The 25,043-nt window shown below is 55.8% G+C and overlaps 1 protein-coding gene across 3 annotated transcripts in view; it reads left to right on the forward strand.

Annotated features, from left to right (window-relative positions):
• The first annotated feature begins 1,279 nt into the window (after positions 1-1,279).
• TBX5 (T-box transcription factor 5) overlaps positions 1,280-25,043 on the forward strand; it is a 41,914-nt gene continuing 18,150 nt past the window's right edge. The window contains exons 1-7 of one of the 3 annotated variants that reach the window (XM_081113533.1): positions 1,280-1,655; positions 5,398-5,582; positions 7,076-7,170; positions 9,261-9,380; positions 10,112-10,259; positions 13,625-13,777; positions 21,149-21,240. In XM_081113533.1, coding sequence (XP_080969659.1) covers positions 5,436-5,582; positions 7,076-7,170; positions 9,261-9,380; positions 10,112-10,259; positions 13,625-13,777; positions 21,149-21,240 — 755 coding nt within the window. In that variant the 5' untranslated portion in view covers positions 1,280-1,655; positions 5,398-5,435. Of the gene's footprint in view, positions 1,656-2,936; positions 3,195-3,387; positions 3,855-5,397; positions 5,583-7,075; positions 7,171-9,260; positions 9,381-10,111; positions 10,260-13,624; positions 13,778-21,148; positions 21,241-25,043 lie in introns of those variants that run through there. The other 2 variants (XM_081113534.1, XM_081113535.1) reach the window with 2 other exon arrangements.

Below are 25,043 nucleotides of genomic sequence, written 5' to 3' on the forward strand. Positions count from 1 at the left end.
CTTGGCCTCTGGGAGCCTACGCTGCGCCCACGGGCCCCGGATTGGGGGAAAGATCGTGTGAATAAGTTGGGGAACGAAAGCGAAGCTCACGGCAGCCACTGCGGCCTGGCCGGAGCGGGACCCGGGCTCTGCCTGCTGGAAGCGGCGGAGTGTGCGGCCCGCTGGCCCCGGCGCCCGCATCCGCCGCTGGAACCGACCGCGCGCTCTCCCCGCGGGCCTGACCTCATTAGCTCCTTGGGGGGTTCAGGGACCGCGTTCCTGCACTTTTTGCCGCCGCTCCAGCCCCTGAAGAACCAGGCCTGGAGCCAGGCCAGGCTTCGGAAAGCCCTAGGGACTGGGGGCGCGCGAAAGCCGGGGTCGAACCCCGAAGCTGGGGGCAAGTCCAGCTTGCAGAGTCCGGCTCCCTCGGGGCCCCTGGCGGGGAACTTACCCTCCGGAAGGCCGGCGCTGGCTCGCGGCTCCGTGCAGGGCAGGCCTCGCTCTCCTCTCCCGCCGCCGCCGCCGCCGGGGGCGTCTACGCAGCGCGATTCCCAACGGACCCAGCGCGTTCCCAGCGGCGTGCAAAAAGCTCGCGCGCACCCTCCACGGGGCTGCGTGGAAGTTATGCCCACCGATGAGGACAGAAACAATAATAAACGTTATTACAAAACAAAGTAGGGCTCCTCGTCCCTCGGCAGGCCCCGGAGCTATCATTTTTCTCTGCAGAAATCGCCTCTCTCCATGCCCACCGCATCACCCCCTCGCACCCTGCCCCGCCCGCAGCGCTGGGCCCAGGAGCACCCCACAACTTAGCTGAAGGACCCTTCGCAGAATGGACTTTTTCTCCGCAAGGAACACTCAGGCCCCGACTTTCCGTCTCCCTCCCAACGCCTCTGTGTCATTTCCCCTCCGCGATAGCCCAGTCATTACTTCTGAGCTGGCCTGCGCGGGACCCTGAGCTAGCCCGTCCCATACAGAACCGGCTAGAGACGCCCAACATTCCCTTGCCCAGAGCTCCTCCTCAAAAAAATAATTTTTAAATAATAAGGGGACGCTCCTGCAAGAGACCTCGTCCCCCCTGGAACCGCCAGATTGCTTCCCAAGCGTGGGCTGCGGTGGGCTCCCACCTCCCTTCGCGAAAGGGCCCCCTCCCCTCCCTAAGAAAATCGATCTTGGCTCAATTTGTGTCTGAAGTTTGCCACCCCCATTTCCCCAGAGGGCGCAGGGTTTGTTTATTTCTTTATTTATTCCCGTGGCCCAGGCGTCCGGGACTTGTGGCTGCGCAGACCCGGGGACTGATAGGCGAAGATGGAGAGAAATTAACCTCCCGCCACTGCCCCCCAGTCGAGCGTGACAGCGCGGACGGGTTGCGTGACTCGTGACGTCTCCAAGTCCTATAGGTGCAGCGGCTGGTGAGATAGCCGGTATCGCCCGGTTGCCTCTTTATTTTATTGGGGTATGCCTGGTAATAAACAGTAATATTTAATTTGTCGAAGACCACAAACCAACTTCGAGCTGGGAGGTACATGCTACTCTTGACAGAAGCTGGAAGAAGGTTTGGCCTAAAAGGAATCTCTTTTGGGGGCCTGTTCCCGAACTCTTCACCTGAGCCCCCCACCCCAGTGAGGCGTCACTCCTGGCTTTTGCACCGGATAGAAGAGGTGGGATTTTTGGAGGTGAGTGTCGCCCTGGAAAGCTCTGGGGAGGAGGGGGGAATAGGTTTCTCTTGACTCTTCGCCTGTCCCCAACCCCCTAAACTTCCCGCCCCAACGCGGCCCTGCGAATCCCCCCTCTCAGGTACTGGCTCTCAGGGCCACAGGAGGGTGCACACTCTTGCACTTTGCCTTCGGGTGTCACCTGGCACGAACAGATTCCCCCTGGGGGCTTCAGAATCCCCATTTTGCTTGGTGGCCCGCACCATCTCCGCTCCACAAACTTCCGCGACTCTGGCCAGGCGATGGCTTGGGGGAGTCCGGATTTTCCCTCTCCAGAGGGGCTGGCGGGTTATTTATGGGAATTTATTTTATCCGCAAATCTCTGAGAATTTACAGGGATTGAAGAGGTCTTTCTGGATTTCCCTTTCCTTTTGCCAGAGATGCAGACACTCAGCCTCAGCCTGAAGCCATGTTTGTTTCCCGTCCTTGGCCCGGGGTCTCCTCCTTAGCAAGCCCCAGGTCCTGGGAGCTGACACTGTGGAAGGGCGAGGGTGTTTTCACAAATAAATAAACAGCCTCGGCGAAAGGCCGTGTGCAAACAAACCTGGAAGGTGGAGTGGGGACGGGAGCAAGTGCTCCGGCTGCCATTCTCCGAGGCCGCCCGCAGTTAGGGCTGGCTGGACAACTCACTTTGGAATTCTGCAGCGATGTGTCAGGCCTGCCTTCCCTTTAGTCCCAGCGGCCACCAGGACATTTCTCCTTCCTTAATCCCGCTACCCAGACCTGGGCCTGAGGGTCCACGTCGCTAATCAGAGCCCCGCAAAAGCACAGGGTGAGGGGGTACGGGAGATGAGACCGGGAACCCTGACATTTACCCCAAGCCCTCGGGGTTCCAATCTGGGTCTGCTCAGACTAAGATCCTGACTGTTTACGCCTGTATTGACCTCTTCAACTCGACCCTCAAAATAATACATTGGGGGGGGGGGGCAGGGAGAGGAGCCAAGGGTAGATGAAAACCCCAGCAAGTCCCCAATGACTGTTTGATTATTTTAATAAAACTGGGCATTGCCTGTGTACACATCCAGCCAGGGAGGTCTGGTGGCCCTGGGGGTGGGGGCCAATGGTGATTTCTTGGCATCTTTGATCTCGACCCCCATCCCAACACACCTTCACCCTGCCTTCACCCCGGAGTCACTGAGAGTCTGGGTGATGAGTGGGGAGGGGGAGAGATGTCAGGGCGGCTAGCTGCCGGCTGGGCCAGGCGGGGTCACGCCGCTCTCCCTCTTGAGGTCAGCGTTGGAAAGAGAACGCGGGTGAGGCTGCAGAGGAGGCGCCGGGCGTGTGTGCACGCGTCTTGCATTTAGACTCCGCTCTCTGCACGGCCCGGCCCGCGGCACGGAGATGACTTCCCGGGCAGAAGCCGGCTGGTTTGCGATGATTTGTGCAGGAATTTTTGCAGCCACCGAGCCGCACTCAGAGCAGCAGAGATGGATGGACGCTGGGAAGGGGGTGGAGAGGAGGGGTGATCTCCAGGTCTGGGTTTGAGAGTCGTGTTGTGATGTGAGTGTTCGGGAAATCTAATGGAAAATGTGGTTGGGGGAGGGAGTGGGAAGGGATAGGGAGGGAGGAAGGAGGGAGGCAGAGGGGGAGAGAGAGGGAGAGGAGCTAGTTGGATAGGCAATTCCAGTACTTTGTAAGCATCAAGGCAGCCCAACGTCACTGAGCTCAGCTGAGTCGGCTTGTATTTCTGAGAGAGAGAGAGAGAGAGAGAGAGAGAGAGAGAGAGAAATATCTTACCTCGGATTCCGGAACTTTAACCCTGAAAGCGGCGCTCAGAGAGGACTTGGACCATTCCCACGGCTTCCTCGGGTCTCCCCACTTTCCCTCCTGGGGCTTCCCGGGAGGAGCAGGCCACCGGGCTTATCCTATTGAGCCCCCCCCACCCCCCTGCTGTTTTGCGTTGTTTGGAGCCCTTCTGGCGCCTGACAGCTTGGAAGCCTTTAGGGAGAGAGCGGCGCAGAGCGGAGGTGTGCGCTGGCCGTGGGCCGGCCGCCGGGCTGCCGCGCCGGGTGCCCCTTCGCGGGCAGCACAGCCTCTGGTCCGCGCGCAGCCCCCCGCGTAAACCCGGAGCCACCATGCCGGCGCCCCCGCCTCCGCGCGGCCGGCTGCCCTGCTAGGAGCACCAGGGAGGTGGTGAATGCACCGGCTTCACCGAGCGAGGTAACCTGGCCGGCGGCTGGCCCGGGAGGGAGCCCCCGGCGAGTGGGCCCAGGGAGGCGCGCCAGGCAGCACTGCCGCCCCGCACTGGGCTCCGCGGGGTCCGTTTCGCAGATTTCCCGGGACCGGCGGCGGCGGACGGGGGAGCGGGGTGGTTTCCAGGACGCGCGGCCTGGTTCTGTCAAACCGTATCTTGTTCGCCTCCGCCAGCCCCGAGCTCCCGGGATCCCGGCAAGGACGCGGGGGTGGGATTGTCCCCGCGGCCGGTGGTGCTGGGAGTGCACGTGGGTGACGCCAGCCCCGCTATCTTTTGTTGGGAGCGGATGGCGGGGCTCCCCTCGCTGCCTCCCGAAAACCCCAGGGCGCGGCGAGGGAAGCTCTGGGGAGTGGGGCCTGGGCAGCTGGGTCTCCGGTCGCTGCGGACTGGGATGGGATTCGGCTTTTGGTTCGAGAGGCTGCTGCGAGCGGAGGGGCCATGCCTTGCGCCGCCTTCAGTCTTCCCGGGTTTCGAGGGAGGAAATTCCTACTTGGGAGCTCGGAAGGCGCTGGGAGCAAGAGGCTGGCTCCCCGCGGCTGCAACAGCGCTGCAGCTGCTGTTCTGTGCGTTCCAGCCTCCGGTGCCTGCAAACCCGGGCCCCTCTGCGCGTTGCGTGGGGCCGAGGCGGCCCGCGTCCACGCCCGAAGCCCGGGGCCCTTGTGTCCTCGCCAGGGCCGAGCTTGGGCCTGCGCTTCCCGAGACCAGGCCCGGCTGAAGCTCGGAGGAGCTCCCTTCGGCCTGGCCGCCCCACAAAATGCCCGACCCCGGGCTGGAGGGCGGAGGAAGCCGGGGAACGCGCGCCCCGGGCGGCGGCAGAGCGCGGGCCGCCCGCACCCGGGAGCGCGGCTCCCTCGGAACGGCGGCGGCGCTTCCCTGCCCGGCTGGCTTTTTGTTCTTAACGGTACTGAAGGTGGAGGAAGACGGGAGGACTCTGACTGCTTAAAGGACCTTTAATTTTAAGGCCTGAACCAGATAAAAGATGAACGCGAATGCTCTCTCTGCAAATCTTTCCCCTCCGAAGTGGCTGGTTTTGCAAGAGGCGGGTTGCTCAGCTGTGCTGCCTGCGGAACCTGCGGGTTTTCAGAGACACAGCTCTGATGACCTCCTGTAATTCGACGGAGAGAAAAAAAAAATTCTCCAAAGGACACTAGGTTTTTGTTTTGTTTCTGGTTCCTACCCAATGGCTTCCAAAAATACCCAGGCCTTATCTTTATTGGCTCTTCCAGAAGTCCAGACAAATTTGACGGGCAGCTGGCTTATCCAGGGGGGCCTGCGCAGGGCAGATGCGGGCTTGCCTCCTCCGGGTCTGACGCGGGCCTTTCGCAAGAGGTTGTGCGTGATCATAAAGTAATAGCAACAATACGAATAAGGGGACCTTTGCAGCCCCCTTCCGCTGGGAACGGAGGTGCTGGTAGCTGGAAAGTGGGGCCCCAGCTGCCCCCTTGTCACTTGTACTGCACTCCCAACCTTCTCTCGCTTTCTTTCTCTGTCTCTGCTTCCTGTCCACAGCGCTGGACCCCGCGCGGTCACAGGGCCCCGGGCACACCATGGCCGACGCAGACGAGGGCTTTGGCCTGGCGCACACACCCCTGGAACCTGACTCAAAGGATCTCCCCTGTGACTCAAAGCCAGAGAGCACGCTAGGGGCCCCCAGCAAGTCCCCATCGTCCCCACAGGCCGCCTTCACCCAGCAGGTAAGGAGACCCAGCTTAGGGGCCTTCCGCAGGAACCAAAGCCCCTTTTGGGGGGGGGGGAGCAGGGGTGGGTCGCCCCCTGCCCCTAATTGTGCTCTTTCCTTTCTATCCCCACTCAGTCACACCGTCCTCTGCCCGGCCTCCCCCGATACTAGTCTATTCCAATCCACGCTATTCTGAGGATTATCTTTGTGGCAAGAGGGTTTTTAAATACATGAGTTGCTAGAGAAGCCTTGATTATCCAGCTATTTGGGGCCAACTAACAAGAACGCAGATCCTCTGCCTGATGCACTAGGTGTAGGCTGGGCCCTGAGCGCCTCATTAAGGGCCAGGTCAGCGGCTGCTTCAGGCCAGCGTGAGCGATGGCTTGACCCCTCCTCAGATCTTCCGTAGCCTTCGCCTCCGCCCGCCTCCTCGCGCCGCCGCCCCGGGCCGCCCAGAGCCCAGGGGCGCACCATTTGTCTTGCGCCCGGGGCCTGGCCGGCTGGCTGCGCAGGGCTGTGCCGGGAGGGCAGGAGGGCGCAGAGAGCCACGAACTCGCGGGGCTGGAAGCCAGCTGGGGCCCAGGTAGACCTCCATGATTTTAAACAAGCTGTCAGGGGGCGCGAAGCCGGGTGGCTTCACCAGAAAAGGTATTGGAGGGAGCGAAAGCCCTTCTTGAGGATGTTGACGTCCTTCCTGACCAGCTCATCGCCTCTGTGCTTTGCCCTTCACGGGTCTCAGGGAAAATATGTCTGTTTGTAGAGAAGCAGCGAGAATGGGCACGCAGTTTCGGGAACCTAGATTCCCCCCTTTTTACAGAAAAGCAAATTCACTTACTTATGGATTATTGCAAAACGAAGACTTTGTATATAATTTTTTTGCGTCGCTTTTGGGAAGTAACTCTTAGTTGAAAGCGGAAATGTTAAGTGGCTTAAGCGATGCTCATAATGAAAACAGCTTGCGGGAAGGAAGCTGGGCGTGCGGAGAGCCTGGAAGGTTTGTTACTGTAGACATTGGGGAAGGCATCTTTGTTTTGGACTGCGGGTACCTGTTACAATCTGTAAACGTTTTATAATTTAGAATCGCACCCGTGTCTGTATTGGCGCTGCGTGGTGAGAATACACACGCGCCTACCGTGTTCGCGTGCTTGCAGGCTTGCCCGTGGCTTCTGAGCCTCCGTGAGGACAGCCTGAGTGGTGTTTTGAGACGGAGTGGTTTCTTTAGTTGCATCCTCAGCCCGTCCCCTATGGGACATTCTGGAGCACCCCAGGGCTGGGTGTCCCCTCTAGGCTGGTGTAGGTGACATTAGAAGGACCCCCCCCCCATGGAGCACCTATGGGGGTTCCTGGGCCGGGGCTGCCTGGTGCTCCAGCCCAGGGACTGCAGGGAGCTGGGGACAGTTCTCAGCCTCTGAGCTGAAGAAGGAGAAGTGTCCTTGTTTGGGGCCAGTTTGGGGAGCGAAGGCCCACCACCCCGGGCTTGTCCATGTGACTTTTCTCTCCTTCCTCCAGGGCATGGAAGGGATCAAGGTGTTTCTCCACGAAAGAGAGCTGTGGCTGAAATTCCACGAAGTGGGCACGGAGATGATCATAACCAAGGCCGGCAGGTGAGCGGCCGCCTCTGCGAAGGGCAGCGGGGAAGCTGGGAGGGTGCGGGGAGACCAAGGGAAGATGGCTGGCTGGGGGAGACGGGGAGACGGAGATAGAGAGGCCTGGGAGTGCCCCCAGGGCCTCCGTCAGCCAGCGGGGAAGCTGGGAGGGTGCGGGGAGACCAAGGGAAGATGCTGGCTGGGGGAGACGGGGAGACGGAGATAGAGAGGCCTGGGAGTGCCCCCAGGGCCTCCGTCAGCCAGCGGGGAACACCCGGAAGGGCCAGCTGCGGAAACAGGTATTTCTTGCGGCCCGGCATCTCCTCCCCCTCTGATGTAAGGAGACCCGAGGCGCGGGAGGCTGTGCTCTGTGGGTGCAATAGTAACGAGAGCGGGGAGTGAGGACTGGAAAAGAGAGGCGCGGGGAGGACTCAGAGACGACGGGTTTCAGACTGGCTCCCTCGCCTCCACCCTCCTTCCCACCGGCCCTGACCTTGGAGAGGTTCCAGAGTCCCCCGTGGCCGAGTCTGAATCGCTGGGTGTATTCGCTGCCTCTTTCATTGTTTATAGAACGCAGGCGAAGCCTTTGAAACTGAACCGGGGCTCGGCCGGGCTCTATATACAGACACCGATAAACATGGCAGTTTCGCCCGCCCGCCCGAGACTCGGCCTGCAGTTCCCTTTTAAAGCTCGCGGAGGGTTAGCTGGGAATGCTAGCCCCCGGGGGAGGGGGTGGGAGAGTCGTGCAGGGTCTCATCTCCGTGCGTGAGAGCGCTGCGAGGGTGCCCAGGCCTGGGGACGGCTTGGCCGCATCGCTCCCCGTCCCGGACTGGCCCTCCGGGTCCCCAAGGGCAGAAAGGCCCGCGCTGCCCCAGAACCGGCGGCGTGTGAAGCCGGGGAGGCCGGTAGGCCCGAGCCGCCCAGTGTGTGAAGGGGGAGGGTGGAGCCGCCCCGCCAGACGCCCCCGGCTCTGCAGCCCGAAGCCTCCCGCAATAAACTGACAACAGTGACATTTATTATTATTTGAAATTAAACAATGTCTGCTCCCCCGCTCGGCCTGGGTGAACGAGGAGGCGCGTTCTGTTTATACCAAAGAACTAAGGTTTTCTTCCCATTCCGCCCGGGCAGGAGAGCCACGGCCGGAGCCCGGAGGATTTCTCTATAAAAGGCCTGCGGGCCTCGCGCCCTCCGCCTCTGAGCGCACTCACTCGGCCAGATAAACACCCAGGCTTCCCCTCCAAGGCTCCCCTTCCCGCCAGCCCTGAGCGGCCTGGGATCTGGCGACTGAGCCCTCACCCCAGAGCCTTTAAAATGCTTCCTTTTCAGGGCGCACTCTCCCCGAGGCGGCCGGGAATTGGGGAGAGGGCGCAGCGCCCGCCGTTCTGGGACACAACCACCCGATCCTCTTTCTGAAACCAAATCTGGGTGGATTTTTAATTTCTTTGCCGAGGGCCCAGGAGTTTAGACTCTCCAAGGAAGAGTGCCCGGGAGGGGTTGTGGGGCGTTTAGGAATGCGTTCCTGCGAGGCTTGTTAGAGGTCCCCACCCGAGCTACTCTCTGGGGGCAGAGGACTGAAGCCGGGACAGGGCCTGTGTGGGCACCCACCTGTGCTTAGTCCCTAGGGCACACGCACCAGGGTGCCCGCGTGACATGGGGCGCTGCCCGGATGGGCCAAAGCACCTGGCTGGGTGGAGGGGGAGGCCAGCTTTTTACCTAAGAAGCCTTCTCCTGCCCCCAATTTAAAAAATAGGTGTGTGGCTCTGGAAAGAGCCTGAAGCAGGCGTGGAAATGGGGGTCCCACGCAGGCCGCCTTCAAACCCCGCTCTCCAGGAGCCCTGCCTCCTGCTTTCTATTTTCTGCCTGGACCTAGTGGCCAGCCAGCGGCTTTCTGAGCCTCTCTCCTCCCCGTAACTGCAAGGGAAACCCGGGGTGGATCTCCAGAGAGGAGCCGGGGCCACTTTTGTCTTTCCCGTTTCTAAAGGGGTCGTCCATCGAAATTTGTGGACACACTCTTCTTATTAGCTTTAATTCATATGCATTCTCTCTCCCTCCCCCCCTCCTCTCTCCTCCCTCACTCTCTTCCGGGATTCTTCCTCCTTCCCCTCCAGGCGGATGTTTCCCAGTTACAAAGTGAAGGTGACTGGCCTTAATCCCAAAACGAAGTACATTCTCCTCATGGACATCGTCCCCGCTGACGACCACAGATACAAGTTTGCAGATAATAAATGGTAGGCACCAGAGTGGCAGGTGGGGAGGGCGCTCCCCCCCACGGACCCAGCCGCCTTGTCTGAGGTCCTACCTTGCACAGAGGCTTTTGCTGCCTTCCCATTGCATTTCCTTGACCTCATCCCCAAGGGCCGAAGAGCAGCGATTAGCCCCCATTTCAGAGATGAGAAACCTGAGGCTCAGAGGAGGTACCGGGCCTGTGTGCACCGCTGCACCCGCGGGTTGTCGATTTTTCAAAAGGGTATTGTTACCAAGCGCGGGAGGTATTTGGGGGCATAAAACCATTTACAGTTAGTTTTTATGAGTTACCCGCTTTGAACATGCCTTTTTATGAAATTGCAAAATCGGCCCATGGTATTTGAGTAAAACAGGCAAGAGCGGAGAGCGAGGCCCATTCCGTGGGTAGATCTCTCCGCAGCTGCCAAGAGTGCAGAGGCCTGAAGAGGAAGCCCCCTTTGAAAGCCCTCAGGAGTTTTCCAAGACTTTTTCGCCCGCCCGGGCTCCCAGAACCCTTGATGGTTGGTGGGCAGCGAGAGGCTGCGGCTGCTAGGCCCGCGCACCCCGGTGCTGGGGGCGGCAGGATTCGGTGGAGGAAGAGCCAGGGAAGGCAGCTTGCCTGGCGGGCAGCGCAGGGCCAGGGAGACCTGCGGGTCAGGCCACTGTCACGCTCAGCAGCCCGCGCCTGGCGTGAACCGCCTGCACCACGTGCGCTGAAGCTGGTTCCTTGGTTTAGGTCGGTGACTGGCAAAGCGGAGCCCGCCATGCCGGGCCGCCTGTACGTGCACCCGGACTCGCCGGCCACCGGGGCGCACTGGATGCGGCAGCTCGTCTCCTTCCAGAAGCTCAAGCTCACCAACAACCACCTGGACCCGTTTGGGCATGTAAGTACCGGTGCAGCCCAGCCCAGCACATTCAGGTCCATCTCTCTCGTCCCCCCCTTTCCTTGGCTTCTAGAACCCACCCATCTCCTTTCCGGGCTTCACCCCTTGGTCTCTGCCCCCCTCCCCCCTTTCTGGATCTGATCTTCCTTTCTCTTCTTCCTGTCTCTCGTTTCTCTTGCCTTCTAGTTCTCAAGCCCCTCTCCGCGTTTCCCCCCCCCGCCCTCTCCCCCCACCCCGCCCACGGTTTGCCCTCTGCAGACCTCCCTGTGGTCCTCCATCCCATGCTTTGGTCCGTTTTTCCCGGGTGGATGGAGGTGGGGCCTGGTTCTCCTGGCCCGGGCTCACACGGCGTCCCTGCCACCAGCCCCGGCCTTTGCTGAGGAGCGGGGATCTTGCTGTGACTGAAGCTGCACATTCCCGGCCTGGAGGCCTGGACACCCGGGGCTGGGAACCGGGCCTGTGCCCAGTCCCATCTGTGACTAGGGGGGTGGGGGTTTCAGTCCCACAGGAAAAAACAAACCATGGTCACACTCGCCCAGTGGGCACCCAGCTCAGAGGCCAGACCGCGGTGAGAGCCACACTCCTCCCCCACCCCCTCCCAAACCCTGCCTTAGTGTTGGGGTGTTCCAGCCCAGAGGGTGCCGGACCACCTGCCCCCTCTCTCACAGCGGGCAGACCGACCCAGTCCGGCAGATGCTGCCGCCCCTGCTCCTGTTAGGGCGATGCTTTCTGGCAGACCTGTTTTTCCCCAACTTCCAGCTTTCCTCCTCCCCACAATGCCCACAGCGGGCAAACCTGGGCCTGTCCTAAACCTGGAGTCCCATGGGCCCTGAGAGAGAGGGGACTGGCCAGCCCCTGGCATTGCATACGGGATACTGAGCGTGCAGACCCCACCCTCCAGGAGATGTGCAGTTTGAGCAAATGCCCCAGAGGGCACCGCCCTGTCTTCCCCAAAGAAAAACAAATGGAGAGCAAAACACTGATTTTTAGAAAAACGCCCCTAAAACGCGTTGTTGGAAAGAATTCATCACCAGGACAGAAAACGGCCTGTGAATTCAGTGTTTGCAACCCTCAGATTGGTGATGCCGCCATACATGTGGGCTCCTTGGTCTTGGGGCATTTAATCCTCATAGCAGCCTAGGGATGGGCTGAGGACAGAAGTCCACCCAGCCTCTGTGTCTGGGAGTCCAGGGAGGGGAGGGGACTTGCCAAGGTCCTCCAGCTGGGATTTGGGGACAGGATGTGAGGCTGGGTCTCCAGTCCCCAAAGGGCTCCCTGTCCTGCTAGGTTTCTTTAGACACAGCGGCCAGAAACGTGGTCCCCGATTTGGGGACGTGAGGGGACTGGGTGGGAACGGATTTGAGCGGGAGGGAGGGCAGCTGGTGAAGGTACAAATGAGACCTCTCCCGTGGGCGCAGGTGGGAAGGGGACAGCAGGCCCTTCATGGACGCGCTCAGAGCCGCTCTGCGTGGCTGGTGGCAGCTTGAACTGCCGGCCACTGGGGCAGGGACCAGGGAGGCCGGGCCCTCTCCGCGTGGTCGGGAGCGCTCGGAAGGGTGCAGAGGGGCTTTGTCTCTAGCCTCTGGCGTGCCCGCTGCTGCCCGGGAGAGCAGGGCCGATCTGGAGCTTGGTGGGCGGCGTACCTGCGGGTACTGAGCCATTCATTGCGGGGCAGCGCTGGGCAGAGGCGGGCTATTTTGTGAAGGTCCCGCACGCACCTTGCGTCCCTTTGGAGCTGGGGCCCTAGTGTGGGGACCTGCGTGGGATCCTGGTGGCAGGAAGCGGGACTGTCCTGCGGCCCCAGTTGGGCTCCTAGCCTTCCCTCTGCGGCTCTGACGCGCCTTCGGGGTCGCGCTGGGGTGGGGGTGGGGGACCCCTGGGGAAGGCTCCGGCCCCTCCCCCCAGCTCCGGGGCATCGTGGGAGTCTTAGGGCCCTAGGAGCGGGGTAAGGGAGAGCGCGCTCCGCGCTGCCCCGGACTCCGCGCTGCCGCGCACTCCCACCGCGAACTCCGGCTGGAGCCGAGCGCCCTGATGAAATTAGGGGCCATCAGATCGCCCGCGCGCTGATGTCTCCGCCGTCCCCGGCCGTCAAAGCAATTTGGCTAAGCCGGGCCGATGGCCGCGCCGCCGGGGCCGCGCGAGGCCCCGCTGCGTCTCTCTGTCGCCAGGCCGCCCGGGCCGGCGTCGCTATCGGCCAGGCCGGCGGCCGGGCTGCGGAGGCCCCAGATTAGAGCCGCGCGGCCGGGAGCCGGGAGCCGCAGGGGCCCTCCGCCGCCTCCAGGCCGGTCTCTAGCGATGGCCCCAGAGCCCTGCCCCAGGGCCATCAGTGCAAATACTCAGACCCGCAGACACCCGCGCCGCTCCGGCCTGCAGGCAGGATTCTCCGCCCGCGGCGCGCGGCCTCCCGGTGGGTGCAGGTGAGAACGCTTTTCAAAAGCATCAGCGTTCACGGCCTCTGGGAGCCCGCAAACCGGTGCCTTAGGAAGGCGGCGCCTCCCGGTGAGTGGTCGTGCCGGCTGCCCCCTCCCAGCGGTGGGAATAGCAGCGCAGCCACATCCGCAGACCCCGCTCGTCCCGGGAGCACCCCAAACGCGGAGCAGAAAGGACGGAGACAGAATAGGCCGAGGAAGCCGAGGCCGCAGCTCCGTCTGGGCCAGGTCTGGAGGTGGTTCTGGCTGTGGATACTGAAATGCTGATAAAGCTGGAGAAGGAGAACCACGGGGCGGCCTTGTTTGATGGTGCAGGGGGAGGGGCTCCCCTATCTCGCCGTCCTTAGGGTCCCCCACCCCATCCTCTTCTTTTTTCATTGACTCACACGTTGTCCGTTCTCCAAAGAGCCAAGTCCATGATTCTCATCCCGGTTCTGCAAACGCTTCTTGTCTCTCTTCTGCGTCTCTTAGAGTTGTGTTTGTGTGTGTTTTTCGGGGGGGGGGGGGGGGGTCAGAGTTATTTGTATGTTTGATTGTTTCTTCTCCTCTTTAATTCCAAAAGTTGTCACCAGGCTTTGGGGGGGGGGGGCGCAGTTCTTGCTCCCGACTTGCTTCGCTCCCGTTGGGGCGAAAGTGCCCTAAGTAGGGAGTTAATTTATTAAGCAAACTTTATTAAGAATTCTGATTTACTGCCCTGTGTGCTTTGGGTAGATTCCTGGAATATTACCCTGGCTTTTTCGGTTGGAAATTGTCATTTTTGAAATGTTTCTTTTTAATGAAATCACTGGACGCTTTTCAAAACAGGAGGGGAAAAATCGGACTATTTTTCGAGCGCCTATATGAGGAGGCTCATTTTGGGGGTAGAGTGCGGGGTTTTATCTGGAAACAAAGGGGTTTTCATTTTTCTTACGGTCTCATTTTCTTTATTATTTTTAGATTATTCTAAATTCCATGCACAAATACCAGCCCAGATTACACATCGTGAAAGCCGACGAAAATAATGGATTTGGCTCAAAAAATACTGCTTTCTGCACCCACGTCTTTCCTGAGACTGCGTTTATCGCGGTGACTTCCTACCAGAATCACAAGGTAAGTCCAGGGCCCGGGAACCCTTGGGGGCGGGGGGCTGCTGGCTGGTCCCTGACTCTGCAGGGGTCTCCGGCTGGAGCTGCAGGCTCTGGGCGGCTCAGCACGGCAGGCACCAGCGTCTACTCCAGGGGTTGGGCCTGGGGCAGAGCCATGGCCTGAGGATTGTAGCTTTTTTGTACTATATCCATGGGTTTGGCAGACTCCTCTCTCTCTCTCTCTCTCTCTCTCTCTCTCTCTCTCTCTCTCTCTCTCTCTCTCACACACACACACACACACACACACACCCCAGTTAGAAACAAATGTATCGCACTCAGCTACAACGAGGAGGCACCCACTACGCCCCAGACATTCTCAGTGAGAAGAGAGGCCACTTCACCCATGGCCGATGCTCTTGGGTGGGGCCGGGCCGGGCCGCCCTTCCTGGGGCCACGTTTCTGTGGAGACCAGACTCCTGCTCCCCTCCCTCCCTCTGCCTTTTGGATGCATTTCAACTCCAATCCGGGCAGGTGGCAAGGTTGCCGGAAACCTTGGGCTTGGATTTTCCAGATGCTTCTCTAATTGGTTTCAGCGATTTCTGATCTCCCCCTTCCCCCCCTCCCCTCCACCCCACATGCTAAAGCAAGGTTTGCATTGTTACAAAAACAAAAACACAAACTGAGCAAGCTCGGCCACCAGCAGCCTGGACCACACTCCCAGGACTTAGCTAGGATCCTGCAAAACCACAGCTTGGTGAGGCGGTCACGCTGGGCTCTGGGCTCCTGGGCAATGGTCAGTGCGTTGTTTGGGAGAAGGTGGCTGTAGCTTGGGGCAGAGGTGGGATGGTGCCAGACCCCAGGCTGTGCTGTTCGAAATCCAGCGTCTGATGTGGGCATTTCAAAGCTTGGCAGTGACCTTGGAACAGGGCGCCTCATAACCACAGGTCGGGGGAGCATCATCTCTTCTTGCCCAGGAGTCAGGGCTGTCTTGACTTGTCATGGTTCATGTCTGTTCTTTAGAAACTCAAGGGGGCGATTCATTGTGTTGGGGGGGATTGAATGATTCCTAAGGCTTGTTATGGAAAGATCTGGAACCTGACAAGGCAAGATGTGGGTGCTGGGAGGGGCCTCAGCCGCTGTGCGGTGTGGACTGTTAAGAGTATTAAGCAGTGATTTGGGGTTAGAGGGCTGCTGTGGGGAAAGTAAAAGTTTCCATATGGGATCAGGGAGGGTGGGGCATGGGGACAACTTAAGGAGATGGACCTGGGAATGGGACGCCCCGCCCACTCCACAGGTCCTAGCCCCATCTATGAGGTAAGGAAGTTACAGGGGCTGTGGGGCCAGGCGAGGGAGGCCAGCAGGGCGAGAGCACCCTGCAGCTCCCAGGCACCCCGTGGAGGTCATTGCTGTACTGGGTGTCAGGGGAGCCCCGGAAGCCGGGTAGTTAGAGAATGCTGTGGGTCAGCTCCACATTCAGAGTGTCCGCGACAGGCCGGCTGTGATGGATGAGCCCCTCCAGGCCACAAGGCCTGTCTGGGAACCCAGGCCTGGAGAGAGCTTCCCTCCCGAAGAAACCTCGCTCGCCCTCAAAATGCAATGACTTTTTCAAGGGAAAGAGGATTTGGCTGAGTTCTCCCATCGGTTGAACTGACAAGAGCCAGCACGTTAAGACTAAAAACCCTGAAAGCTGCACAACCATTTCGGGCGAATTGGAGTCTGGCCGCTGGGAACCTGTCTCCCGGTCGCTGCTGCAAACCCCTTTAGCTGGTGGTGACAGGCACAGGGAGAAGCGTGGAAACAGCAGCAGCCAGGGTGCTCCCTGCCACATATATATATTCTCAAAGGCTGCTGGGCCGCCAAAGGGTCCAAAACTATATCGAATATCCCCCCGCCCCCAAGAAAGCCCAGCTTCACACAGAAAGGAAGGAAGTGGTGGACCAGGACAGTGGCCTGCTAGAGACACGGGGATGGCCAGACCCGGTGGGGGAGACGCCTCAGCTGTGTGCAGTCACCACCACAAAGGTGCATCCAGGGGAAAGTTCTGTTTGCAGTTTTACTGAGGCATGATGGTCACACAATAAACTGGAATATTGCAAGTACACATTTGATTAGTTTGACACATGCATATACCCAGGAAACTAGCGCCATAACCACTTGTGACTATACCCACCCCCCACCCCCATTTTCTATTTTTTCCTCATCTTTGAAAATTAAATTGGGGTAACATTGGTTACTAACATATAAATTTCAGATGTATGACGCTATAATTTGGTATCTGTGTGCCCTGTAGTATTTCTACTTAAAAAAAAAAAAAGTCTTCTCCAAAGAATGTATTTATTGATCTGCCTGCATGAAGGAGCTTGTCCCGTGGGGGTGTGCGTGTGAGTTTCGAGCCGCGTCTAGGAGACGGTGTGTGTAAATGCTCACGGATCTACACACGTGCATCCCCAGATACGCATGTGGGTATTTCGGAATTGGTGACCACACTCAGGAACCGCCTGTTTTCTTTATTGGTTGGTCCAGGGAACCCCGATGAGCTGGACATTTATTTAGGTCTTTTCAGCCAGCCTGGCAGAGGGATTTCGTGGGAGACAGCTTTCTGTCACGCTCCCCGCGGTGAGGTCTCCCCCACTTCAGTCGGGGGCACGCAAGCCCCTATGTTCTTTGTCGGGAGGAAGTGCAAAGCAGTTCAGTTTTCCAGTTCAAGTCCAGGGCCGCTGCAGACGTGCCCGCATGGATGGGTGACGTGTGATTTCCGTCGGCGGGCCAGGCTGAGGGTGATCTGCGGACTCTGTCTGTGGCTTTATTGTGCCACCTGGGCCTTGCGTGGAGGCCCTGACTTCATGGGTAGAAGCCGCCTGAGCTTCACCGCTGCTTCGGGTTCAGGTGGGACTCTGGGGGGCAGACGGCCTGGGTTCAGAGTCATTTAACCGAGCACGTTGCTGAACTCAGCTCTCCCCGCCTGTAGAATGGGGACAGGAGAAGGTTTACTGGTTGTTCTCGTGAGGATTCCATGAGAATCCAGGGAAGGGTGTGGCGCAGACGCTGGCACAGGAGTGTTAGTGACAATCCCATTGACTGGCTCCGTCGCTGATGGATTTATTCAGAGGGCAGCTCGCTCCATCCAAAAGGCCGGCTCTGGAAAACTCTTTCGTACTCCGACTTTCTTAGAATCTGAACGACTGAGATTTTCACTGAGTTCTTATTACTGTGGTTGCAAAACCACAAAAGGTTAGTTTTTGGGGCTTCGTTCGTTCACCGATCATGTCATCAATTCCAGGACTATCTGCCCAGCATGATGCTTTGGGTAAATGAGCAGGGAGAGAAAAGCAATCGGGTGGTTGCCTCCGATTGCTTATTTATTTATTTATTTTTGGCCAAAAGGGCTCAAGGGTGTCTGCGTGGGCCCAGGTACCAGGTGGAGGCAGGTATGTGACAGGACTCATTTCTCAGGCGGCAGTCACGCCCCGGGTGCCCACGGGCTGCTAATGACACGACGTATTTCCTCAGCCCAGCTGCGATCCGAGCTGGATTTGGGAGTTATTTCCCCAGATGGTTGACAGCTTGAAAAAGATATTTAAAAAACTCGAATCTTCCCCAGCGACGTTCGCTCCGTGAAACACGTTTTTGTAAGGTTTTTGCTGGAGTTGTCAGCAGCTCCCGGAGCAATCCCTAGAAATATTTAGGTGTTAAAAAAAGGTCACGTGGGCATTTCATTTCCCTGCTGTTGCAACAATGGCTATGTATGCGAGCACGTCTGTCCCCCGATATTAACTTACTTTGCCATTAAAAGGCATTTTCCTCCTGCTTAAATCATTGTGCAAGGAGCCTGTATTTATGAGGTATGAGCTTTCTGGTTGGGACCAGGAAATGAACCCCTAATAGAGAGACATAATTAAGATTTTTGGCCCTCGTGAGGGTTTTTTCTTTTTTTTTTCAAAAGCAAGAATTCCCAACAATTATTCTCATTAATTTTTACAACCTCTGTCCCACTGGTTGGAGCTGGCATTTATATTTGTATTTCCCCCCGCCCCCCAGCCCGCCCCCGGATATCCGGTTTATGCTCAAGCGGAGGGAGCATGGAGTCAGTTGCAGGGGAGCCTTTGGGTAGAACTGGGACATCACGGTGCATCTGTCCGTGTGTTTGTGCGCCCGCGAGTGAGCTAGCTGACAGGTAGCACATTCGAAGGCAAATTCAAGGACAGGTTATTGTATGGATGACATAAAGAAGACATTGTTCTTAGGAAATAAGGTGGACATATGGGAAATAAGACGGAATTCTCACCTGAGCTAAGCCTGGATGCTCACATTCCTCAGGGGTAGTTCTTATGTGCTATAGGACCTGTATTCAGTCTCCAAAGCAAGATGTACACAAGATCAACACACCGTAGTGTCTGTGAACACATCGTGCTTACCCTATGCAGCCACATTTTTGGAAGCTGTGGTGATAAGCGCAAGAATTAGGTAGAAGTAAACTGTTTGAGGGGCAAGAAATGGGTTTGAGCAAAATACTTTGCCTGATAAAATATCCAAATCCACCCCTTTCTTCTTCTCTCAGGAGATAGTTTTGTCCCGAGCTCCCAGTAGAGAAGTGACATCAGGGACTGGGCATTCGTTCAGACCTGAGGCCTCAGCCCATGTGTCTTCTGTCCGCTCAGGGACTGGCTTCAGGGACTGCAGGGGAGGGGCGCAGGGCGTGGGGCAAGATCTCATTTTCTAAGTAGATCGTCAGTGATGGGATTTTTACTTGACTTTTTGAGAATCTCCCCACCCCCTCTTTAAAAAAGGAATTTATGGTCAAGTGGGTTGGATTTTATTGTGACAAAACCTGAGTGGGAAAGAAAGCCCCATTAGGCTTTTAGACTCGAAACAGAACTGGATTCAGGAGTGCACATTTTAAAGACCATTTTTTTGTTTGTTTGGGTTTTTAAAAAATATGTTTTTATTGATTTCAGAGAGGAAGGGAGAGAGGGAAACATCAATGATGAGAATCATTGATTGGCTGCCTCCTATACACCCACTACTGGGGATCGAGCTCCCAACCCCGGCATGTGCCCTTGACTGGGAATAGAACCGTGACCTCCTGGTTCATAGGTCGACGCTCAGCCACTGAGCCACACTGGCCGGGCTTAAAGACCATTTTTTTAAAAGGGATTTTGTAGACTCTGAAGAGTCAAGCCAAAATCAGAAAGCTGCAGGAATAGGTATAATTTTTTAAAAGATGAGGGAGGAGGTGATGTGTATACACATAAATAAGCATACATACATATTAAAACTTTTGTAATAGATTTTTTTAGAGCAGTTTTAGGTTCTCAGGAAAGTTGAGTGAAGGTACACAGGTTTGCTGCATTCCTCCTGCTCCCCTCCACCCCCCAACACGTACAGCTTGCTCACTATCAACATCCCCAGAGGGGACATTTGTTACAGTCAGTGAACTGACACTGACACATCATCACCCGAAGTCCAGTTCACCTGAGGGTTCACTCTTGGTGCTGTCCATTCTGTGGGTTTGGACAAGCGTTTAATGACACTGCCCAGCATCACAATATCATACAGAAGAGTTCCCCTGCCCTAAACATCCTGTGCTCTGCCTACTCATCCCTCCCTCCCCTCTAATACTGGCAGCCACACATCTTTTTACTGTTTCCATAGTTATGTCTTTTCCAAATGTCATATGACTGGAATCATATAGCATGTTTTTAAATATTCAATTTACATATGTTTTTATCATGAACACGTGCGTATACATACATAGTAAGTTTATGCTCATTATAAAGCGTTGGAGTTAGAAGACCTTACTAAGCTATCTCTTGTAGAAAACAGGACATACCAGACTGTCTGCCCCCAGATGCACTATTAGAGGGTGCCTTCATCTATCACCCCACACGGAGATTCTGAGCATCTGTAACTATACTGTGGAGGTAGATTGAGGTGATTTGGGGGTTACATGAATATGATGGAGTCACAGGAAGTTGTTCTCTTTCGATTATCTTTATTCAACCATCAGGAAGACAGTCTTAGTTTAGTTGGGACTCTTTTGTGATTGAAAGGTGTCTAATCTTCCCTTGTAACGAAGAGAAAGCCCGCCTTCCGTTTAGAGCAGCGGTTCTCAACCTGTGGGCCGCGACCCCTTTGGGGGTCGAACGACCCTTTCACAGGGGTCGCCTAAGACCATCGGAAAACACATCTATAATTACATATTGTTTTTGTGATTCATCACTATGCTTTAATTATGTCCAATTTGTAACAATGAAAATACATCCTGCATATCAGATATTTACATGACGATTCATAACAGTAGCAACATTACAGTCAGGAAGTAGCAACGAAAATAATTTTATGGTTGGGGGTCACCACACCATGAGGAACTGTATTAAAGGGGTCTCGGCCTTAGGAAGGTGGAGAACCACTGCTTTAGAGCTTTCTGTGGGTACCAGTAGAGAGAACTGAAAGCATTGCTTTCTTTCTGTGGAATAGCAAGTGATTCTGGTTGGACACAGAAGTGATATAATATTTTGTGCCAAATAAGTTGAAGTAAAGACTGATGAGCTTTAAGTGAAAATATTAAACGGACCAGTGTGCAGGTGTGATTTAGATGACAGTGACCGTGAAGGTCAAGATTGAACCTCGATGTCCACAGAGTGACTTGATACATATAAATCAATTCACACCCAGCTGTCAGGAAATACTTCCGGCAAATGCCAGGTAGAGGCGCCCTCGCATCCGGACCTGCTACTGTTCACTCATCCTCATAGAATGTGTGTGACGGTTGACATGGAAGTTCTGGGCCTTGACCCAAAGGCCCTGTTCTAAGACTAAACTTCGTACATCGCAACAAAAGTATCCAAGAAGAGGGCTCTTTCTGCCTTACCTCAAAAATGAGAGAGGTCTGGCAGCTGCTCGATAGCCGTTCTGTATGCTATAATTCTATCCGCTGGTGCTTATTTAATTAGACAGCGTTTTCCACCTGCGCTAGCAGAGTCTACCCGTGAAACAGAAATGAACAGGACCCGAGGCATTGCAGGACTTGGAAAGCAGGAAGCAAGCCCGCCCGAGGGGAGCCTGCCAGCTGCAGGATGTGTGACACGGTCCAACACGCACACCTTTCCAAAGCGGAGGTGGATGCCGGGGAGGCCTAGCTGGTATTTGGAACACAAAATGCTAAGAGTAAAATCAACAACAGCAACAGACTGGCCAGAATGATGCTGAGTATGACTTGAGTTAATGGGCAAACCAAATCCCGGTTCTTTTCTCTGTTTAAAAGCAGTCTGATCTAGGATATTTTCTCAAAGCTTCCGCCTGAATATTTGGTTGCCAGAGGCTGCATTTATGCAGCACCATCTTAGCTCATGTCCCGAGGTTGTCTCATAGCAATCACGCTCTCTCCTCTCTTCAGATCACCCAGTTAAAGATCGAGAACAATCCCTTCGCCAAAGGCTTCCGGGGCAGCGACGATATGGAACTGCACAGAATGTCCAGAATGCAAAGGTAAGAACGTGAGTTCCTGGGCTCCCTCCTCTCCACATACCCCCGCCCCCCCAACAGCCCCCGTGAGCCATCAGCCACAAGGCGCCTCCCTCCAGCAGCCCCCCAGGAAGGAGACATGGAGCCCTGATAGCCAGCAAGCAGAAGGCAAAGGAGCCTCCTGGAGTCCCACTTGCTGATGGGCCTCACATGTGGTTTCCTCTGTCAGGCGACCTGGAGAGTGTATCCTGGAAGCATGGGGGTGGAATGTACCGAGGTCTTGGCATCCTTCATCTGCCCAGGGGGCTAAAGCTACCATTCGCTCCTCTTCCCTTGCCGTCTCTCCTCCTAGTGAAGTCCTCTCTCTCTTTTCCCCATAAGTCACGGCTGATGAATGATTTTCTTTCTGGCAACAGCTCTTGGTCAATGAAAGGGAAGTTAACGACTTGATTTCCTGGGGCTGAAATACAGACAAACTCGACACCACGTGGTGTCCAGGGCACCGGGGGATTGGGAGATGGTGATAAAAATCACTCCATACTTTTACATATCCTGTGGTCGCAGTCGCTGATATGATGAATAGATGAGGCTGTACAAATGTATATAGTGGGAATTTGGTCTGATTTGAAGGGATTGCCAATTTCGTCAAACACTCTCTCTGCCTCTTGATATGTTTCCAAAATAAGTTACCATATGGCAAGAGAATTAGAAATACATCTTGATCCCTGTGACCAAGAAAGTGTGTTTTTTTCCTTCCCCTGGTGGTGGGTTTCATGTTTCAAAATAAAATGAGGTCACGTAGGAAGCTTTTCCTTATCCTTTTCTGGGAGACACAGAAAGGGGGAGTCGGGCAGACGGACAGACATGCTCACTCACAGGGAGACAGAGACCTGAGAGAAAGGCGTAGCTATGTCGTGGTTTTAACGTTGGGTTTAGAAATACATGCCGTGGAAACTGTTCTCAGATAGCAGGCTTCCCAGATCTAATTTGCATACTTTAAAAAATAAAGGGCAGAAGGGTGAAGGGGAATGCCAGGTGCAGATTTCCAGTTATAAAAGAAAGAAGTCACGGGGATGTAATGTACAACAGGGAATATTGTCAATAACATTGCGATAACCTTCAATGATGGTTATTAGACTTAGTGTGGTGATCACTTCGTTAGGTGTATTAGTGTTGACTTTCTGTGTACCTGACACTAATATGATATTGTATATTAACTGTATGCAGTAAACATAAAAATGTCATTATCTTCACGTGTACACGTGTACACTACTTTTGTAGCTAAACATTTGGCGTTAAGCCCATCTACATTTTGAAACTGGAGTTGGATTTAGTCTCTGGTCAGAAAAAAAGCTGACAACAAATATCACATAAGGCTGAGAGGGGGCAGACTCTGTGGCCCTAGGCTCGGAGGTAGTTTTTATTCCTGCCACGTTCACACTCCGAGCCCAGTCCTTCAGGCCGACTAGCCATCGACAAAGGCTTGTCTCCAGCAGGTAAGGGTCCGGGTTGTGCCGTGGGGACCAGGTGGAGGGCACCCAGTTCCAGCTGAGATCTGAGGGTTTTTTCCAGTCCCTCCCTCCTCCCTTCCTCCTCCCCACTAAGTCAAGAGCACATGGGGTAATGGATTTACGATGTTTTGAATCAACCCCTCAAATTTCACCAGTTCCCAGGTCGTTTTGATTCTACCTTCTTAACATATCTCAGGATTCACCTCCCTTTCCCCCTCCAGCCCGTCTATTCTAACCACCACTGCTCCTGCCTGCGCAAGCCTCCTAACTTATTTAGACCCGACTTCGGTCCTGTTCGCCTCCCGGACATTCTCTGGGTAGCCCTGAAGACATCTTTGTAAAGCACAAGTCAGACTAGGTTACTCCACACCGAGCACATCTAGGCCTCCTATTGTTTTCAGTAGGAGGCCCAGACTTCCTCATTGATTACCCAAGCCCTACGTGATGACCACGCCCCTCCGGCCTGGCCACGCCCCTTGCTTTGTCCCTCACAGGTGCCTCCTCTCTGCTTCAACCTAGTTCCAAACCCACTTCTTTTGGTGACGGTCGTCCCTCCGAACAACACATCCGGTCTGCCTCAGACTTGCCCCCTCCTCCTGCACGTGGCCGTTCCCTGCCTGTCACTAGTGTCACCTTGTAGCTGTCCCTTCCTCCAAGAAGCTTCCCCGGGCCGCAGACTGTGTACTCCCATCTGCCCCCAGGACCCCTCACTGCTTTCCCGGTCAGGCCAGGCCCCTGCGCGTGGGGAGCTGATTGGACAGGTGGCAGCCGTGGAGGGAGAGACAGGTGGGAGGTACAGTTTAAGAGCTCAGATGTCAGTGATCCTGGGGCCTCTCCCTGAAGTTCTAGCCACGCCGTTAGATATTTAGGCAGCTGACTCTATTTGGTCTGAATGGGCTGTCCTAACCAGCCCCTGGCTGTTGTGGATTGGGGAGGGTTTGGTTAGGTGACTTTCCTGGTAGGCAGGGCAGATGGGGGCCAGGAGGCGGGGCTGGTAATTGACGCGCTCAGTAATCCACAGGCAGGGTCCAACCTCTCAGCCCGAGAGCCACGGGGGTCTCTGTGGCTGTGTTAGGAGCTGTGTTGGGAACAAGAGGACGCAGCAGTGACAGGTGGGGAGGGCACAGGGCTATGTGCCCAGTTTTCCCTGTGGGAAGGACAGGGGACTAAGCAGAGTGGCTCTAATAGAAGGCGTTGGAGTCAGACACACCTGGGTGCATCCTCGCGCTGCATGTGACCGTGGGCAAGCGATTGACGCTCCCAGAGCCTCAGATCCCTCATCTGTGAAGAGGGCGTAAATGAATGTAGTGCTCACTTTCTAGGGTTCTTGTAGGAGGGATACGAGAGACTGCCTAAAGGGGGTGGGTGCCTAGTCCAGGCTCAGTAAAATGTGTCTGAGACTCCCCACTGCTCCCAGTTTCGCCCTTGTTCAGAGTTTATTCTGGGCTGTGGTCCCTACTCCCCCGTGGCCGCAGGTAGTGACAAGTGTCCCAGGAAGGTGACTGTCCCGAGTCGGCCGCGATAACAGCCAGGCTGCACGGGCAGGCTCCCTGCTAATCTTCTAATCCTGTTTCCTGTTCCACACACACCCCGTGACAGCTGCTGGGGAGAAAAGCAGGAGGGGCGAAATTTCCTCCAAGCCCAACAATTGGAAGGAGGGCTGAGCGTGAACTTGAAGTCAGCCCGCAGAAGTCACTCTTGGATTAGCTTGGCCTACGTCTGGGCACTCACCCCACTATCTCTCTTCACCTAACTCTCCGTGTTTGGAAAAATGCAGACGGTGCCTTAGTGATTGTCCAACATTCATTTATAGTTTCTAGTTACAGAAGCAGCAACTGCTTCTTATAAAAATGGGAGAACACAAAGAAGAAAGTAAAATCATTTAAAAATGCTGTCTCTAGCAGGCGGACTGAAATATGCGCCAAGGTTATTTTGAAAGGTTAGTCTGTGGCTTAAAAAGCATCTAATCCTGAAATCCAGTATTTCCCCAAACTGCAATGCCCCTACCCTGGGGAAAAGCAGGTGATCGGAGAGGGTCCCCAGAGGACAGGAGCATCAGCCTGATCTCACAGACATTGCTTAGAATGAGCGGAAGGCAGGAAGGAAAGGAGAAGAGGAATTAATTTAAGGTTGATTATTTAAAGAAAAATATTAACTAAAAAGCAGTAGAGCTGGTATCAAGATTGGGTGAACGTTGTCAAGATGCTATGAAAATGGCGGAAATTTGGGAAATGCACCTAAACGCTCATCTAATAAGAAAGTTGTTGGGGGCTTCGCCGCTCTTCGAAATGGCTAGACTCTAGACCAGCCATGGGC

The sequence above is a fragment of the Myotis nattereri genome (assembly GCF_964212035.1).
Source record: "Myotis nattereri genome assembly, chromosome: 19".
NCBI lineage: Eukaryota > Metazoa > Chordata > Mammalia > Chiroptera > Vespertilionidae > Myotis > Myotis nattereri.